The sequence below is a fragment of the Cheilinus undulatus genome, linkage group 4 (genome assembly GCF_018320785.1).
Source record: "Cheilinus undulatus linkage group 4, ASM1832078v1, whole genome shotgun sequence".
Taxonomy (NCBI): Eukaryota; Metazoa; Chordata; class Actinopteri; order Labriformes; family Labridae; genus Cheilinus; species Cheilinus undulatus.
In genome coordinates, this window is record NC_054868.1 from 836,438 (window position 1) to 856,218 (window position 19,781).

Genomic DNA, 19,781 nt, shown 5'->3' on the forward strand with positions numbered 1-19,781 from the left:
AACAAGTTTATAGCAGAAACCACAAGTTTCAATCAGACCAATATAAAAATGCACTTTAAATAAATGACACAGTCGTTTCACTTTTTCACTTTAATTAATGAAAGTTAATAATAAATAAATAATGATAATAGTAATGATAATAATTATTATTACAATTTTTTTGTTGTTCTTATTTTTTGTATTTGTTTTCATTTGAATAAAAATAATCAGTAAATTAGTCAAAATCCTGAGAGAGAAATTTATAATGATTAGTAAATTTTCAGATTAGAAGCTCCATGCTAGCTTCTAACAAATCTTTATTAGTTAAAACCTTCCAACATTAAACTACCTCAACTAAGAAAAGTTATTTACATTTTATTTTATTTTATTTAAAACAATAATTTAAAAAACCTGCAACATTTTTTACATATTAATCAAGAAATATTAATGTGCTTTACTATTTTTTCAGTTTTTTTGTAAATCAGTCGATTTGAAAATTCATGGATAACAATAATAATAATTCTATTTTAGCATTAAAAATATCATTTTGGTTAAAGAGCTTCTACATATTGGTGTATTAACCATTGCAGAAACATAAAAATGATTTTGGTAATTACCAATGCTGTTAATTTAGGGCAGCTGTGGCAGAAACCCAATGTCTTTCTGTTTGTTTAGTTATTGGTTTTTATAATTGTATAATAGCTCTCAGTGTGTTTTTTTGTTCTTTGTTATTGTTTGACCTGAACTGTAAAAATAAAGCATTTAATAAAAATAAAAACAGTCTATGGCAGTAACACGTGTGTTTTTCTGGTTCTTTACTCACTGCTAATATTCTCTTTTAAAGGTAAATATGGTACTTTTCTGATGTACTATGGAACGGTCAGTTTGACTCTCTGCTGCCCTCCTGTGGCCAAAGCCAGGAACTGCAACCACATAAATCTGTGAAGGCAGCGTCAATATAAACCTTAAAGCAGATAATACTTCTGTTGAGGTTTTACACAAGAGGTAGTGAAATAAATGTAGTAGTAAGGTGGGATTCAAAAAGGAAAGGTGAACATTAGGCATAACGACAACGCAACAAAGTATGAAAAAAATAAAAGGATCTGAAGACATCATGAAGTCACTGTTTACTATTTTATTGTTCTATTTAATAGTTTTTGTCACAGCGATGTTAACTTTCTGGAATAATTGTACCAATGCTTTTCTTGTGGCTGCTAAATGTTTACCATCAGCTGGACCATGCATTAATATTCCATTAATTCTTTATGTTTATGGGGAACAAATAAATGTTAAAATCTCTGCATTTGTTGTTAAGAGAGCGTTACTTTAACGTCTAGCACGTTTTCATTGGCAGGGAATATGATAATAGTTCAGTTTATAGATAATTAACAGATATAAAGAAGGATAGGAACAGTAAAGTATAAATTCAGCGTAGTTTGACACATATAAAGACCCTTACACACCTGTCTGAGGAGAATTAGGAATGTTCATGAAACCTGCTGCAGTTTTTATTTTATTTCAGAATAAACAGCTGTAACAGGTTTAGTCAGGGTGCCAGTCAGAGTCAGGTCTGACAATTTAGAAACAAACAAGTTTTTACCAGCACAAAATAACAATAATTCTCACCTCAGCAGCAGTGAAAACACAACGCAATACAATCAAGCAATGTCAGCGAAACAATTCAGCAACACAAGATAACCAAGAAAACCCAGGCAGATTTTTGTAATGGTATTCAACGCAAGAGCAAAAAATAAACTAAACCAAACTGTGTGTGTGTGTGTGTGGGGGTGTGTGTGTGTGTGTGTCAGTTCAGTGTTCTCAGTTCAGTTCATCAACAGTCCGTTCCGGTTTTCCAAATCAAAAACAACATCACAGTTCAGTCCAGTTCAGTACCATAGAAGTTCACCGTCCACTACAGAAATCCAGTCCGGGTTTCACCACAGACCCCAAAACTCCAGCCACTCCAGGACCCTCAGGACTCCAGACCAGAGAGGACGAGGCTCCGCCAGATGACTCCACACAGGAAACAACAGACAGTAACCCTTCTTCATCCGACGTGGACCCAGGACTGAAGGTTACACGAACAAGAATAAATACGACACGGCATTAAACAACGGAGACGTGGACTTCACTCAGCGCCACTACGGCTAGTTAGCAGAGTCTTCCTCACTCTCAGCCTCAGGCAGACATGCTGGAGTACTTCCTGGAGGAAGAGTTATGGCTAGTTAGCAGAGTCTTCCTCACTCTCAGCCAGGATCTGATGATAAATGATTTTGAGATTTAAAAAAAGGTCAAAATATTAGTTCAAAAGGTCAGAACACAAAATCCAGGGTCAAAATAATGAAGAAAGGCAAATTTATGAGATGTAAAGTAAAAATCATGACTTTACCAGTCAGAATATGAGATAAAATCCAAAATCATGTGTTTAAAGGTCAAAATTTCAGACTAAAAATCAAAGTTAGGAGTTGAAAAGGTCAAAATATGAGATAAATATGAGATAAAAAGCAAAATTTTGTGTTTAAAAGGTCAAGATAAGACTTCAGATTTAACATTGTGAATCTAAGAGGTCAAAATATGAGATAAAATTTAAACTGTGAGTTTAAAAAGTCAAAATATGAGATTAAATTTGAAATCATGATCTTGAAATTTCAAAATAAGACTTGAAATTTAAAATTGGAGTCTAAAAGTTCACAATATGAGATAAAAAGTCAAAATCCTAAGCTGAAGTCATAATTTTTAGATGCAAATTTTAAATATTAAATGAAAACACAAATTCATTTCTCTCCCTCATTCCTTTCTTTCTATCTTATTATTTTTATTCTTGACTTTCTCATATTTTCATGACTTAATGACATCCAGGATACAGGATCATACACCCTCATGGTTCCAGGTCCAGTCTGAATAGAAACCACCATGTTTCCTTAAACCATCACAAAGATCACATTTGTTGTTTTTTATCCTGGTTTTGGCAAAAATGCTAAATCAATGTTGGTGTTTGGTTTCACAGTGGACACAGACTGAGGCATGCTGGGTAAATGTTTGTGTTTGATGTAAAAGTGCTGAGTAAGCTCTTTTAAGTGAGTCTTTGAAAAGAGCAGATATTATTATTTCATTATTTATGATAAAAACAAACTGAATATGTGTTTTGCAGCTAGTAAGAAAGTGATGAAGCACGGCACTTCTTCAAAAACTTCTGTACCCAAAGTTTATAAGTCCTGCGCTTTGATTGGCTGCAATGTGTGCCAATCAGGGCACAGGAGGGCGGGATCAGGAAGAACAGGAAGAAGAATCCCTTCTTGATTTTCTCAGCACAGCAGCTTAGAGGAGAGAAACTTCTGAGGAAACCGACAGAATCGTCTGATGTTTTTCTCACGAGCCGGGCTGTCAGGATCACTGAAGGTGAGGAGGAAAATAAAATCACTTTGTGTTGTTCTCTTTTTCTGGTTTTAATTCTTTTCTTCTTTAGTCAGAGGAGCCGGGTGGAGCAGAGCAGCATGGAAAACCAGAGCGCTCAAAATGTGGCTCCAGGACCACCACAGACTGGTAAGAGGAACCAGCTTTGACTTTACATGAACACAATCTGGTTCTCCACAAGTGTGCTGACATGAGTCAAACCAGCATGAGCCGGTCCGTCTGCAGAGTTTCAAAGTCTCAGCCCATGTTTTCACCACAGCAGTGTTTAGGGTGTCTGAAAACAGGAGGTTTTGAAAATGCTAGTATTTTTGTAGTCATGTAAACAGGCCACACAGAGCTCCTCTGAAACAGGCGTGTTCCCTTTATGTACATAAATAGATCCATGAGTTCCAAACCACACAGTGGTCACTGCTCACATACATACGGCTGTTACGCTTGAGAGGAATCCACTAGATTTCTCCACTCATGATGACAGTAATGGCTGTGAATTCCTTAGATATAAGCATGCAGTAACAATCATTACAATCTAAGAGACTTGACTGGTGAACAAAACCCAGAGATACCTGAACTCCTTCACCTGAGGAAGAGACACAGCTAGGAGGAACAATCTACGGCTAGGTTTTAACACTGAAATATTTTGTTCATCTACATCTGGAGTGTGATCCAACAGTCAAAGTGTTTTAACAATGCGAGCTGTTGATCATTCCTAACTACTTTGTCTGGTCTCTATCAGCTGACACTCAGAGGGAAGCAGGAAGTGGCACATACACCGCTGAGGGTGGAAGCAACATCATCAATCCTCAGATTATTGGAGCTAATGTTAGAGATGTTCATCTCACTGCTACTGTCCTCCAACACGGTAATGTTTCCTCTTATTAATCCACTAACTACCTGACTATTTGATTCAAACATCCATAACTCAACAGATGTTGCATTTCTCTGTTTCAGGTCAGCCTGCTCTGACCGAGACAGCCAAAGGTCCTCCCAAAGATAAAGGTAGAGGTCATATTTAACTTTTCAGGGGGGTTTCAGGTCAGGATTTTATGGCTTTTTTAACCCTTAAGAGTTCATTTAACATCCTAACGTATCTGTCTCTAAGGACAAAAAATGTCAGCTTCCCAAAAACTGTATTAATATTTTTCCGCTTTAAACAAGTCAGTCTTTTAAAACTACTTCAGCCCGGAATAAACATACATACATTTACAGGAATATTAATTTTATTTTGGGGATTTTAACCCTTTAAAGGCCAGTATGTTTACACAGCTCCAGTGATTTTAATTGAACAAAGTCACAAAAACTCAAATATACAAACACACACACCATGATCCAACATCAGTAGAGACACACGTTTATCAATCCAGTAGCTTGGCACCTTTGCAGAAAACAGTAAAAGTGTGAAATTTTGCAGCATGCTTTGATAGGGGAAAAGTAGCGCCATCAGGTGGACAAATATAAAAAAAAAATGAAAGTGTTTACTCACGAGACAGACCCCTGCAGCCACAGCCGACCACTGCTCCTGGTGCAGAGGGCTCCCCCAGAGGAAACACTGGAGATCCTAAAAATGATGAAAGGATAAAAATAAGTAAAACCTCAATACAAATAAAAGCTAAGAACTAAAATATAAAATAGCATAACTAAAAAATTAAGATAGGAAAAGAATAAAATTCATAAATAAATACAGATTGAAGGCCTAAAATAAATAAATATCATAAATAAAATAGATAAATATTAATCAAAAGCTAAACTAAAAAGGTGTGTCTTGAGCCTGCTCTTAAAAACATGGACGTTCTCTGCGGCCCTGAGGTCCTCTGGCAGGCTGTTCCATAGACGAGGGCCGTAGTTCTGGAAAGACGCCTCGCCGTGAGTGTGTGTCCTGACTTTGGGAATGACTAAGAGCCCGCTGCCATAGGAGCGCAGGGTCCGTGAGGGTTCATAAGGTAATAGCAGTTCTGAAAGATAAGAAGGCCCAAGACCATTAAGACATTTAAAAACCAGTAAAAGAACTTTAAAATTGATCCTAAAACACACGGGGAGCCAATGCCGTGATTCTAAAACCGGTGTAATGTGGGCCCGCCCTCTGGTCTTAGTCAGGACACGTGCTGCTGAATTTTGGAGTAACTGTAGACCTAACTGTTAACCAAGCACTTGTAAAGTAAAACACTAATGCAGCTCACTATGATTTTATTTTTCTTTCAGGTTACATCCAAAAATGCCAGTCTTCCCTAAAATCTTTCCTCGAAAAGGAAACAGAGAATTTGTGTCAGGGCCCAGAGGAAGATGGATCATTAACTCCTTTAGACAAGATCTATACGGAGCTCTACATCACCAAAGGAGGCAGTGGGGAGGTCAACACTGAACATGAAGTCATTGAATTAGAGTGCAAAAGGTGTCCGAGTGAGGAGACAAAAATTAACCTCAATGACATTTTCAAACCTTTACCAAATGAAGACAACCCACCTCGGAGAGTTCTGACCAAGGGAATCGCTGGGATCGGAAAAACGGTCTCTGTTCTGAAGTTCACTCGGGACTGGGCGAGAGGGGACACCAACCAAACCTTTGAGTTTTTATTTCCATTCACATTTAGAGAGCTGAACCTAATCAAAGATGAGAGATGGAGTCTCATGGAGTTGATCACCCACTATTTTATAGAAGTGCGGGATTTGGAGGCCTCAGATTACAATCGTTTAAGGGTATTGTTCATCTTTGACGGTCTGGATGAAAGCAAATTGGATTTCAAGAAAAACAAGCTGTGCCGCAGCGTCACAGAGCCTAACACAGTGGACGTCCTGCTAACCAACTTAATCATCGGGAAACTAATGTGCAACGCCTCAGTCTGGATCACAAGTCGGCCAGCAGCATCCATGAAGATTCCCCTCAAGTACATTGACAGGGTGACCGAGGTCCGTGGCTTTAATGACAAGCAGAAAGAGGAGTACTTTCAGAGGAAAGTGACTGACAAGGTTATGGCTCAGAAGATCTTCCAGCATCTCCAGTCCAAGCCCCTGAGAAGTCTCTTCATCATGTGCCACATCCCTGTCTTCTGTTGGATTTCTGCCACGGTTCTCCAGAACCTTCTGACAGAAAGTCACGAAGGTGAATTGCCCAAGACGGTGACTGAGATGTACACACACTTCCTAATAGTCCTGATGAAGATGACACAAGAGAAGGATTACCAGGACAGAGAAACAGACAGAGAGCTGATTATGAAACTAGGAAAGCTGGCTTTTGAGCAGCTGAAGAAAGGCAACATGATCTTTGATGAAGATGCCCTGAGAGACTGGGAGATTGACCTGACCCAAGCCGCCATTCATTCAGGAGTTTGTACGCAGATCATCAAAAAAGAACGTGGCCTTCACAAACATGAGATGTACTGTTTTATCCATTTGAGTGTTCAGGAATTTCTTGCAGCCCTGTACGTCTTAGAGACCTTCATCGATAGTGGAGTAAATCTACTTGGCAGACAGACAGGCATGAAAATGACAGGAGAACTTCCAATCATCTTCCTCCACAGGAATGCTGTAGATATGGCTTTGGCCAGCGACTACGGACAGTGGGACTTGTTCCTGCGCTTCCTGCTGGGTTTATCCCAGGATGAAAACCAGAGGCTCATTCAGAAAGTATTTGGATTCAAAGCAGGACGTCTGCTGAGCAACAAGGTCACGATTAGCTACATTCACCAGAAGATTAAGAAGCAGACTCATACCGAACACCGTATCAATCTGTTTCAATGTCTGAATGAGCTGGGGGACCATTCTCTGGTAGATCAAGTCCTGAAGTACCAGAGCTCAAGATATATTGGTGAGATCTCACCTGCACACTGGTCAGCCTTGGCCTATAATCTGCTCATTTCCAATGAAGACCTGGATCTCTTTGACCTGAGGAAGTTCTGTAAATCAGAGGACGCTCTGGAGAGGCTGCTGCCTGTGGTCAAAGTCTCAAAGACGGCTTTGTAAGTATTAAACCTCCTAAAACAAAACTGCTACAAGGGTGGTTTCATGTAGGGACCTGGGCCCAGATCCATGAACATTTACACTCAAAGTCCTGTTCATTAGATCAGTGTGAACACTGGCGTACCAAACTAAAACCTGCTTGAAACAGTGATCCAGGCTAACCTTGCATAGCAGATGAATACACCCGTTTCTGTGTTTCTCACTGGTGAATCCATCTTGCAAAGCTCCTGTCTGAACTGTTCGGGCTTGGTTAGAAAGTGACAGGACTAGTCAGCATCAAGGAGCAGTACTTTCGCAGGCATGGCAGAGTCGTGACGTAGGCAAGCAGCAACAAGAGGCTGGTACAATTATGGCGGAAGAGATTAGCGTGGATGCTGCTAAAGTGCCAGTTTTATCAGAACTTGGCTACATTTCTTCGTTAAAAGAAGAACAAAGATCAGCAGTGAGTTGTTTTCTTTTCAAAAACCACAAAAGTCATGCACTGACATGTCTGCAGTCACCATGGTTGACGTAATGCAATTCTCTATGGAGTTTACTCCTCTGTAGCGGCTATGTCACGTGTTTTGTTGCTCTGATTGGCCCGTAAAGATGTGACAGAATGTTCATCCAGTCACCCTCCGACTTTTTTCCAATCCTCTGCTGTCTCCCAAATGCTGTCTATGAGAGGTTTTCCAGTTGAATGTGTGAAATAAATCCATCTGGCTGTCAGGTTACTGTTTTTTATACCCTATCATAGATGAAGTCTCTGAACATCTCTGAAATCTTTGGCGCCCCCTAGGGGTGCCAGGAGCCCAGGTTGGGAACCACTGATGGACTATCAGGCTGTTCACACTGCTAGTGTTCTTGCACTGGGGGTAGGGATGTTCTCTAACTTTATTTTAACTGAACACTGGTTAATTCTGCTGTTTTTTTACCTAGGCTGACTGACTGTAGGCTCACTGACAGAGGCTGTCGCTACATGTCATCAGTTCTCAGCTTTAAGTCGTCTGGTCTGGAGACGTTGGACCTGAGCAGAAATGATCTTCAAGACTCTGGAATGAGACTGCTTTCTGACGGACTGAAGAGTCCCAACTGCAAACTCCAGAGGCTCATGTAAGGAGAGAACACTAGGACTTCCACTTCTAGGGCTCTACAGGGCGCTCAGACCAAGAGTCACTGTTTTCTATGGAGCACTGATCATGTACAGACGTCCAGATGTGTTTTTGCAGAAAGTGTAAGAGAAAGTCAAAGCCTCTGAGTCTGATAGTAGAGGCCAGTTTAGGATTCTCTTGTTCTTGCATTCTTTTTAGTGTCCAGCAGGGGGGGCTCTACTGTCACCCATGCCTGGTTAAACACCAGTCCTACTGAAAAGGAGAATGAGTCCTTCAGTAAACTTGTCCTCAATGAGTTTAAGGTCTTAATCTCTAGTTTAACATCTTTGAGAAAACAGCATGATATTACTTTAGTAAATTATAGTCATTTAGAGTCAAATGGTCGATAAAGCTGGGGAGGATTTAGAGCAGAGCTGCCTGAGATTAGTCATCCAAAGTCTAAAAGAAATGCAGGAATCAGTGGCTTTTCTTAGATACATTGTCTAAAACTTTTGTCCATCATAAAAAAAAAAGAATCCTAATTATCTGTTTACTTTGGATCAATCCTCAGTCCTCAAATGACCCTAACTGATCCGGTCACTCTCTGTCCGAGAACAAGTGCATCAGCTTCAAGGTTTGAAAGACGGATCAGCCTGATGACAGACTCAGAATCTGGACCCTCCATCAGGTTTGTACACTTAGCTAGAATTAATGTTGGAGCTGAACTGGAATGTAGGCAGCTCCAGGTCCTTCTGCCAAAAATGCACAGTCAGCACCACAGCAGAAGCTAGCGCCAAACCAGCAACATGCACAAAGTCACTGTAGATAGTCAGATCTACCTGAGTTCTCCTTTGGTCTCTATGGTTGCATCATTTCACAGCATAAATCTGTAGTAGCAGGCAGAGGTTTGGTGAATATGCATGTATCTCATTCAGACTTATTGATTCCTCTTCTCCTGATCTACACCGTATTTCCTACAGGTTTGAGCTTTGTTCTTCTTCTTCTTTTGTCCAGTTTAAATGGATGTAACATCACCATGGAGGGATGTCATTCTCTGGCCAATGCTTTGACTTCAGACCCCTCACACCTCAGAGAGTTGGATCTCAGCGAGAATAAATTCCAGGATGAAGGACTGCAGTCACTTCTAGGAATTCTTGACAGATGCTCTTTGGAAACTCTGAGGTAACTTTCAAACAGCAGTTTATCATTTGTAGAACTTTCTTAGAAACAGTCCAAATGTTCCTGAGGGAGGTGAATGTGGGAAAAATCTTTGGGTCATTAAATTGAACGGGTACGTCCTTTAGAACAGAGGTTCTCAACCTTTTCAGCCCCCGACCCCCAAAATAAAGGTGCCAGAGACTGAGGACCCCCACTGTACCTGAAGGTGGTTGAACAGCCAGGAACATTCTAGAAAAGTCATGTGGAGACAAGGCCGTCCATAAGGGGGGATAAAGGGAAAGGTTTCTGGGGGCACTTTCACATTAGGCCCAGTTGTTTCGAAACGTGCCATGGCGTGATTCCTCCCCCTCCCCCTTCCCCTTCGCTGGCTTGCTTTCACACTAGCAACATCGATATGTGCCTGGGCCCACTTGTGTATTTACTCAGTCTGAAACAGCAGGTGGTGGTATGCACGTAGCAGGTTTTAAACCCCAACAGGGAGGAGAAAAAAGAAGAAGCTACCATGGCAACCACTGGGGTAATGAAGATTGTTTTTGTTTTGACATGGCAAAAAATCCACCCGGCAGCCATGGAGGATTTAAAATCACTTTTTAAGATGCCAGCAACGTCGCTCTTCATATCTGCACATCTACTACAGCTCAGAGGATTAAATGGGCTCGCGCTGTGCAGATACAGCGGTTTTTGGGGTGACAGGAGACTTTTATTGTCTTTGCACCTCCTCTCACTGACTCCAACTTGTGTTCATCTGTAAGGTGAGTCACAACAGACCGTTTATTGACTGGATTCTGATGATTTCCGCCCTTTATTGAGGAAAAATTTGAACAAACTGCTGGACTGTGGAAAGAATTTTAGGTTTTATGATGACGTCATTAAGCTGATAGGGCGCTCTGTCCCGTATCTGAGCGCGGTTGCATTCACATCTCATCTGAACCAAGCCAGAGTCCACTTAAATCGTGCCCGAGACCACCTCCCCAAGTGGGCCCAGGCGCGTTTTTATTTGCATTCACACTACCCAAACAAAGTGGACTTTAGGCTAAAGTGCACTTGGATCCGGGACTGGGTCCCTAATGTGGAAGCACCCTGGGACTCAGCCAAACTGGGGGCCCATGGAGGTCAACAAAACTATGGTCCATTGTGGACTTAAGCTGTGAAAACCATAATTTATATTTAACCTGAATAATAACCACTCTTACCAAAGAAACAAACATCTTTATTTATTCATTTAGCCGTCTTTAGATTAAAAAAAATTTCTTACAAACATAATTTAGATAGGTTTAAAATCCTAAAATGGGATAATAATGGCAAAAAATAATGGTAAAGGCGGTGAAATTGGATTTTTAAAGATCATTAATGGGTTAAAAGCGGCAAAAAAATTGATAAAAGGGGCAATAAATAATCTAGAATTGGTTAAAGTGGCAACAATGGGCACAAAAAAGTGGTAAAAGGGGATTTATAAGTGCCTGAAATGGCTTTAAAGTGCAAAAAATTATTGGAAAGTTGGTGGAAATGGATGAAAAATTGATATAAACTGGGAAAATTGCATTAACTATGGTTAAAATTGGCATAAAAGGGGTGCAAAAGGGGCTGATAGAGGCAATATTTGGTCAACAGAGGCAACAATAGCTAGAAAGTGACAAAAATTGGTTTAGAAATGGCAAAAAGGCAGAAAAAGTGATGGAAAGGGTTTTAAATAGACAAAAATGTGTTTTATGTGACAAAGATGTGTATATGTGCAAAATTGGTGTTAAAAAGTGATAAAATTGGGTTAAAATTTGGTAAATTTGGTGTAAAGTGGCAACAGTGTTATCTAAAAAATATTCTTAGTTTTTTTTTTTTAAGGCATCTACTGACCCCCTATCAGTGACCCCAAGGTTGAGAACCACTGCTTTAGAGAGCACTTACTTAGTCCACGTGTTTGGTGACCAGCCAGAGAACCAGCTAGGCATGGGCTCAGAGCCCCGAACTTAATCTCTGCCAAGATCTGAGTCCCTGAAGGCTATGGGGTCACCCTGTGAATCCAGACCAACACTTAACCAGTAAAATTTTGGATATCAAAGTGTTCTGGTTTCCATTTCTACTCCAAGTTAGATCGTCCACTCGTGCTTCAGTGAGCTTTAATTGTATGGAGGTAACTGGATTGGTCACATGGTTGAATAGGAGAGATGTGAGGCATCAGCCAGAGCAAATGAAGCATGGGCCTCAGGGTTGTAGTTGTTTTTTTGCCATAGTCAGGGGTCCAATGGTTCAGAGTTAGAGATCTGAACATAAAGAGCCCTGTCCTTAGTGTTTCTTTGGCAGGTTTGGTAGCAGGTTGGGTGAAGTCAAACATCACTGCCCCTGTATTGAAGCATTAATGACTAAATCTGTTTTCCTGACAGGCTGGCTGGTTGTGGGTTTTCAGAAGTCGGCTGTGCTGCTCTGGCTTCCTCTCTGAGATCAAACCCCACCCACCTCAAAGTCCTGGATCTGGGAGAGAATGAGCTCAAAGACAACGGGGTTCACAGCCTTTCTGAGTTTTTGACTGACTCACGTTGTGGACTGGAGAGCCTGATGTGAGTCCTAGGCTGCGTGTCCATGACCATCTTCTTTTTGCACTGGCATGTCAAGACCTCAGGTCCAGACCACTTCTGGTTGCTGACCAGTGAGTCTCTGATGATCTGATCCACTGTTCAATCTGTTTAAATGTCTTTCAGTTTGAAAGTCTGCATGCTTACAGAACTCAGCTGCTCTTATCTGGGCCAAATCTGCTGCCCAGTGCTCAAGGAGCTGGACCTGAGCTCCAACCAGCTGGGGGAGGCAGGGGTGAAGCATCTTTGTGAATGGCTGGGTAAACCTCAGTGCTGTCTGGAGATCCTGAGGTGAGGAGCTTCTAAATGTTTGTCAGTCAGTCCACTTACAGCAACAATATGTAACAAGTCAGTACCGTGTTCCTCGGCACCCATCAGAGGTCTACAGGTGTAACTACACTGTCCCAAACACACATAGGGCTGCCCCCCCCCCCGCTGCAGGTTACATGCTGGTAGAGTAACATCAGCCACCCCAGGGCCAGCGCTGACAACAGGTTTGTTGCCACCCGCCCCCGCACTCATGGTGTTTGGGTCAAACACAGCAGATACTAATTGCACCAATAACACAACTGATCCTGATTCTGCCAACTCACCAATAACAAGAGCCCAAAGCTTTTGTTTACATTCAAGTTAGCCAATTTCATGTGAAGTAGACAGTCATTTTAACAAATTGTAGCAATGGTCAATTTGCTTTAACATGGGAAAACGCCAAAGACTTTCAAATAAGTCAACACTTTGTTTTTACAAACACATGTGAGGAAGTATAGCCTGTCCAACCTAACAGCGCACACACTAGCTATGAAAACACTCAACCTTAACTCTAAGAACTAAATAACTTTTAGCTCCAGGAATCCTTTAACAGATATATCCCGGACGAGCCCCCATTTACGTTACGACTCAGCTCATGAGGGGATAGGGAGGTAACATAAAAACCAGATTGTGTGGTTCATCAAAAGTTATTTATTAACAAAGAAGTAAAAAATGTTCACAAATCTAAAGGTGAGGCTAATAGCAAAAGAGAGGGCATGCGGATGCTGATTACATAAATGACAAACTAGAGCAGAAGAGAGTAACTAGAGTTTGAAGTGCTACCTTACCTTAGTGAAACAAAATGGAAAGAAAACCTAGCTCCCTACTCTCTCTAACCAACCAAAATACAAGTGAAACAGCAGCCCTAAACCTAGTGACTCTAACAAAGCAAAAGTACTAAAGTCAATGTGTGTGTGCTCCTAAAGATGACTAGATTCCTAGCCCAGACAAGAGAAACACCAGTGCCTCCTAACAAGAAATACTAAGTCACATAACTGGAAGTTGAACAATATGACTAAAACCAACACTAACAAAGAGGCACAGAGGCCAGCTGAATCAAAGGAAGCTGGGCCCAGACTGAAAGGTGGACACGCTTTTATAGCTGCAGGTTCTCAGGTGCTCCTCTCTGATTGGTTGATTGACCTAGCAGGGCTGCACACCAATCAGGCTTGATAGCTGAGGAGACACCATCACACATACCACACACACACACACACACACACACACACACAAATGCAAACACACACAGAACACTCCAGAGTGGGGTTAGTCACCTTTCAGGAGAGGGAGTACAGCTGTGGCCATAACAACTGGTGCTTCAGTGAGCTTTAATTGTATGGAGGTAACTGGATTGGTCACATGGTTGAATGAAGAGGGATGTGAAGCATCAGCCAGAGCAAATGAAGCATGGGCCTCAGGGTTGTAGTTGGTTTTTTTTGCCATAGTCAGGGGTCCAATGGTTCAGAGTTAGAGATCTGAACATAAAGAGCCCTGTCCTTAGTGTTTCTTTGGCAGGTTTGGTAGCAGGTTGGGTGAAGTCAAACATCACTGCCCCTGTATTTAAGCATTAATGACTAAATCTGTTTTCCTGACAGGCTGGCTGGTTGTGGGTTTTCAGAAGTCGGCTGTGCTGCTCTGGCTTCCTCTCTGAGATCAAACCCCACCCACCTCAAAGTCCTGGATCTGGAAAGGAATGAGCTCAAAGACAACGGGGTCCACAGCCTTTCTGGGTTTTTGACTGACTCACTTTGTGGACTGGAGAGACTGAGGTGAGTCCTAGGCTGTGTGTCCATGACAGTCTTCTTTTGCACTGGCAGCGCTCAGGACCTCAGGTCCAGACCACTTCTGGTTGCTGACCAGTGAGTCTCTGATGATCTGATCCACTGTTCAATCTGTTTAAATGTCTTTCAGTTTGAAAGTCTGCATGCTTACAGAACTCAGCTGCTCTTATCTGGGCCAAATCTGCTGCCCAGTGCTCAAGGACCTGGACCTGAGCTTCAACGAGCTGGGGGAGGCAGGGGTGAAGCATCTTTGTGAATGGCTGGGTAAACCTCAGTGCTGTCTGGAGATCCTGAGGTGAGGAGCTTCTAAATGTTTGTCAGTCAGTCCACATACAGCGACAATATGTAACAAGTCAATACCGTGTTCCTCGGCACCCATCAGAGGTCTACAGGTGTAACTACACTGTCCCAAACACACATAGGGCTGCCCCCCCCCCGCAGGGAGGGGTGCATCCCTCAGCAGGTTACATGCTGGTAGAGTAACATCAGCCACCCCAGGGCCAGCGCTGACCACAGGTTTGTTGCTACCCGCCCCCACACTCATGCTGTTTGGGTCAAACTCAGCAGATACTAATTGCACCAATAACACAACTGATCCTGATTCCACCAACTCACCAATAACAAGAGCTTCAAGCTAATGTTTACATTCAAGTTAGCCAATTTCATGTGAAGTAGACAGTCATTTTAACAAATTGCAGCAATGGTCAATTTGCTCTAACATGGGAAAACGCCAAAGACTTTCAAATAAGTCAACACTTTGTTTTTACAAACATGTGAGGAAGTTTAGCCTATCCAACCTAACAGCGCACACACTAGCTATGAAAACACTCAACCTTACCTCTAAGAAATAAATAACTTTTAGCTCCAGGAATCCTTTAACAGATATATCCCGGACGAGCCCCCAATTATGTTACGACCCAGCTCGTGAGGGGATAGGGAGGTAACATAAAAACCAGATTGTGTGGTTCATCAAAAGTTATTTATTAACAAAGAAGTAAAACATGTTCACAAATCTAAAGGTGAGGCTAATAGCAAAAGAGAGGGCATGCAGGTGCTGATTACATAAATGACAAACTAGAGCAGAAGAGAGTAACTAGAGTTTGAAGTGCTACCTTACCTTAGTGAAACAAAATGGAAAGAAAACCTAGCTCCCTACTCTCTCTAACCAACCAAAATACAAGTGAAACAGCAGCCCTAAACCTAGTGACTCTAACAAAGCAAAAGTACTAAAGTCAATGTGTGTGTGCTCCTAAAGATGACTAGATTCCTAGCCCAGACAAGAGAAACACCAGTGCCTCCTAACAAGAAATACTAAGTCACATAACTGGAAGTTGAACAATATGACTAAAACCAACACTAACAAAGAGGCACAGAGGCCAGCTGAATCAAATGAAGCTGGGCCCAGACTGAAAGGTGGACACGCTTTTATAGCTGCAGGTTCTCAGGTGCTCCTCTCTGATTGGTTGATTGACCTAGCAGGGCTGCACACCAATCAGGCTTGATAGCTGAGGAGACACCATCACACATACCACACACAGACACACACACACACACCCACACACATGCAAACATACACAGAACACTCCAGAGTGGGGTTAGTCACCTTTCAGGAGAGGGAGTACAGCTGTGGCCATAACAACTGGTGTTTCAGTGAGCTTTAATTGTATGGAGGTAACTGGATTGGTCACATGGTTGAATGAAGAGGGATGTGAAGCATCAGCCAGAGCAAATGAAGCATGGGCCTCTGGGTTGTAGTTCTTTTTTGCCATAGTCAGGGGTCCAATGGTTCAGAGTTAGAGATCTGAACATAAAGAGCCCTGTCCTTAGTGTTTCTTTGGCAGGTTTGGTAGCAGGTTGGGTGAAGTCAAACATCATTGCCCCTGTATTTAAGCATTAATGACTAAATCTGTTTTCCTGACAGGCTGGCTGGTTGTGAGTTTTCAGAAGTCGGCTGTGCTGCTCTGGCTTCCTCTCTGAGATCAAACCCCACCCACCTCAAAGTCCTGGATCTGGACTGGAATGAGCTCAGAGACAACGGGGTCCACAGCCTTTCTGGGTTTTTGACTGACTCTCTTTGTGGACTGGAGAGACTGAGGTGAGTCCTAGGCTGTGTGTCCATGACCATCTTCTTTTTGCACTGGCATGTCAAGACCTCAGGTCCAGACCACTTCTGGTTGCTGACCAGTGAGTCTCTGATGATCTGATCCACTGTTCAATCTGTTTAAATGTCTTCCAGTTTGGAACTCTGCATGCTTACAGAACTCAGCTGCTCTTATCTGGGCCAAATCTGCTGCCCAGCACTCAAGGACCTGGACCTGACCTGGAACCAGCTGGGGGAGGCAGGGGTGGAGCATCTTTGTGAATGGCTAGGTAAACCTCAGTGCTGTCTGGAGATCCTGAGGTGAGGAGCTTCTAAATGTTTGTCAATCAACAACATGCAGATACGTGCACTGACTGGTTCACGAAGTTCTCTCCAGCTTCATCCGTCACTCTCCGTTTCTTCAGCCTTTGTATCAAACAGCTCTGAGATGGGATAACTGGCTTCTTTTTAGCAGAAGGCTGGTGTGTGGACTGTAAAGATGTACAAACTGCTCATGACAGGATCACGGCCCACTGCCAAAGATACACAAGGAGCGCACTGATGACACGAAAAGACTGGGGGAGGGTGGTGGAAATTGTTCCTCTTAAACAGCCAAGTTACCTTAACGCCATTTTAAATAGTAAAAATGTTTGCACGCAAAGAAACAGGACAGACAGGCTGTCTGACAACCACAGTGCACCTGTTACTGAACAGGTAAGCATGAACAGGGGGAATGGCTGTCTGACAGCGCAGGGTTTCACATCAGTGTCCGATTATACCTGAGAGGGATTTTTGCCGACCATCTGGGCACCTCGTTTCATAAAAGTTTTGTCTCCGTGATCAATAAACTGCCGAACCTCTGGCGGGGCGCTGTTACGCTCTGTCATTCTTTAAAAGCCTCATTCATACACGGAGCACAGAACAGCAAAATAATAACTATTTTAAATGGCGTTAAGGTAGCTTGGCTGTTGGGCATTACATGCACTGGAGGAAAACACTGGAAGCGAGCTATCCCTGTCATATTGACTGCGGCCATGCTGAACCATATTAGTAGCTAGCTCCAATAGCTACAGTAATGTTAGGACTTAGACTGCGTTTTTTTTTTTTTTTTTCTTGTAAAAAGAAAAGACGCCAGCTCCGCTCAGTTCTTCTTCTACTTGTATTTTCGGCAGTCCCGCTCAGTTGAGAACTATCTGTGCTCGATTACTCTTCCTCAAGGAAGTGGGTGACATAAACGGTGTGCCACACTGAACTGAAATTGAATTGAATGAGCTGAATTTTAATTTCTTATTTTTGAATTTAAGGAATATATAGAGTTGAATGCTCAAGTGAATAAAATTCAATTTCAAAGCAAATAAATTCTGTTTCAAAACATTAAATTCAATTTCAAAACATTGAATTCACATTCAAATCAAGCTATCAGCTAAATCAGCCCATACTATTCTCCCTGTCTGAACTTCCTGTACAGCTAGATCCACCTGAAACTACTTAGGAAAGTGGAAAAGTTACAAATTGTTGCTTTAAAGTTCCTCCTTTTGTCCCTGACAGGCTCACATAGATGGTAGCAAAAATATCTCAGAGCAACATTTAGAAACAGACCGCTGTTCCACTTTAAATATGGCACTCAAAGTGCTTTTATTCAGTCTCCACAAACGTGTTTTCATCAATTTGGGATTCTGATGGATTATATCAAACCAAAGATGTGCAGGAAACTCCTAGTAAGCCGACTTTAAGGACCTGAGAGGTGATTACCAGGTGAGAAAGCCTACTGAAGTCTTGTTTTCAGCTTCTATTTTTTGTCTCACAGGTTGTCTGGACTGTCAGATAGAAGCTGTGAGGATCTGGCCTTGATTGTGGAGAAGACTTCACAACTCAGAGAGCTGCACCTGGAGGAGACTAGAAAAGGGGGGCCTGGTCTGGAACATTTGTATAACCTAGAGAAGGACGATCGAAACAGACTGCAGACTCTGATAGTCAGGGACTGGATTGGATAATCAGCCACAAGAACCAGGACCAAGAGACTCGGTTTCCAAAGACCCACTACCTACTACTATAGAGCTGTTTGGATTTTATCTGGCTTTTCTAAAGGAGGCAGAACAGGGGGAGGGGGAGGGGGTTAAGGATCTGCTCCACTGCTATAGTTTCTCTGTAAGCTTCATCCATTATACACTAAACAACAGTCTTCTCCTCTGTGTTTGCTCTGACGCCACCTTGTGGCAAAAGTCATGCAGCACATCTTTCTCTTCACAGGTTAACAACAGCTGCAGAAATAATGATCCAGTTTAGAAAAAGACACCAACACTGGCAGTAAAAAGGCTCAAATAGTCAGCAGAGTACAGAAAAACGGTGTAGGGAGGCGCTACACGTGATCCTAGGGCCGGGCAGTCTGGTTTAAAAATTCAAATGACAAATAAACTATTCAAACAGGTTTACTTTCATTTTATCAACAGCATGTGACAAAAGTAAAGAGAATTTTCCTCTACAGGTTAAAGCAGTGATACTCAACGTGTGGCTCTTTTATGTCTTCATTTTAAATATTATTCCTTCATTAACCATAAAAAAGGGAAACTTTTTTGCCACTTTTCACCCATTTAAGCTACCTTTTGCCATTAAATACTACTTTTTCCTTGTCTTATACCTATTTTTGCAACTTCTTTTTACAACTTTCATCCCATTTTTGCCATTTTCCTACTTTTTTGCCCATTTGTGTCACTTGTTTTTGCAACTTTTCCCCATTTTTTTGCCACTTTCATCCCATTGTTGCCCCTTTTCCTCCCCATTTTTGTTCATTTAAGCAACCTTTTGCCATTAAATACAACTTCTTTCCTTTTTTGCCCATATTAGTTACCCTTTTACATTTTTTTACCATGTTTTTGCCATTTCTGGACCATTTTTATGCCACCTTTAACTTGTCTTGTCACTTCTCACCCATTTTTGCTACTTTCTTAGCCTTTTTTCCATGATTCCTCCCCATTTTCTCCCCTCTTCACCCATTTTTGCTGCATTTTGACCATTTTTGCCTTCTTTAACTCATTTTTATTGCTACTTCAACCTTTTTTTGCCACTTTTCACCACTTAGATTGTGGCTCTTGCAAAGGTATTTTCAATAATTTGGCTCTTTGGTTGAGTAACACTGGGTTAAAGTGTAAGCTTTAAAAAGAATGCGCTGTGGAGGATTATTTACATGAACACTCAGGTTCTGAATTTTTATCTGCTTCAGAAACAGATTGAAAGGAATGCTGATGTCTCTCCATGATCATTGCAAGTAAACAAGAGCATCAGGAGATTATTTCTGTATTTGTGTTTGATTGCTTTTCATCGCTGCCACAGGTTCAGTGTCAGAGGAAAAGACATTTCAGTTTGATACCTGAGAACACTGGTTACACATGAGCAGCATGTAAGTAAGGTCGCGTTCACACCGCAGCTGTTTGGTCCTCTTTAAATGAACCCAG

At 41.8% G+C, this 19,781-nt stretch overlaps 1 protein-coding gene across 4 annotated transcripts; it reads left to right on the forward strand.

Annotated features, from left to right (window-relative positions):
• The first annotated feature begins 1,960 nt into the window (after positions 1-1,960).
• Positions 1,961-18,901, forward strand: LOC121507864 (NACHT, LRR and PYD domains-containing protein 12-like). 4 transcript variants are annotated; one of them, XM_041784227.1, is made up of 15 exons: positions 1,961-2,053; positions 3,131-3,378; positions 3,446-3,522; positions 4,127-4,252; positions 4,342-4,389; positions 5,590-7,342; positions 8,262-8,435; positions 9,428-9,595; positions 11,971-12,144; positions 12,286-12,450; positions 14,064-14,237; positions 14,380-14,544; positions 16,171-16,344; positions 16,486-16,650; positions 18,137-18,901. In XM_041784227.1, the coding sequence occupies exons 3-15, from the start codon at positions 3,474-3,476 to the stop codon at positions 18,321-18,323; spliced, it is 3,522 nt and encodes a 1,173-aa protein (XP_041640161.1). In that variant the 5' UTR covers positions 1,961-2,053; positions 3,131-3,378; positions 3,446-3,473; the 3' UTR covers positions 18,324-18,901. The 4 variants fall into 4 exon arrangements, with proteins under 4 accessions (XP_041640161.1, XP_041640164.1, XP_041640165.1 ...); XM_041784230.1 differs by lacking the exon at positions 1,961-2,053 and having other exon boundaries at positions 2,984-3,378; positions 16,486-16,619; positions 18,137-18,292; XM_041784231.1 differs by lacking the exon at positions 1,961-2,053 and having other exon boundaries at positions 2,984-3,378; positions 16,486-18,274.
• The last annotated feature ends 880 nt before the right edge of the window (positions 18,902-19,781 follow it).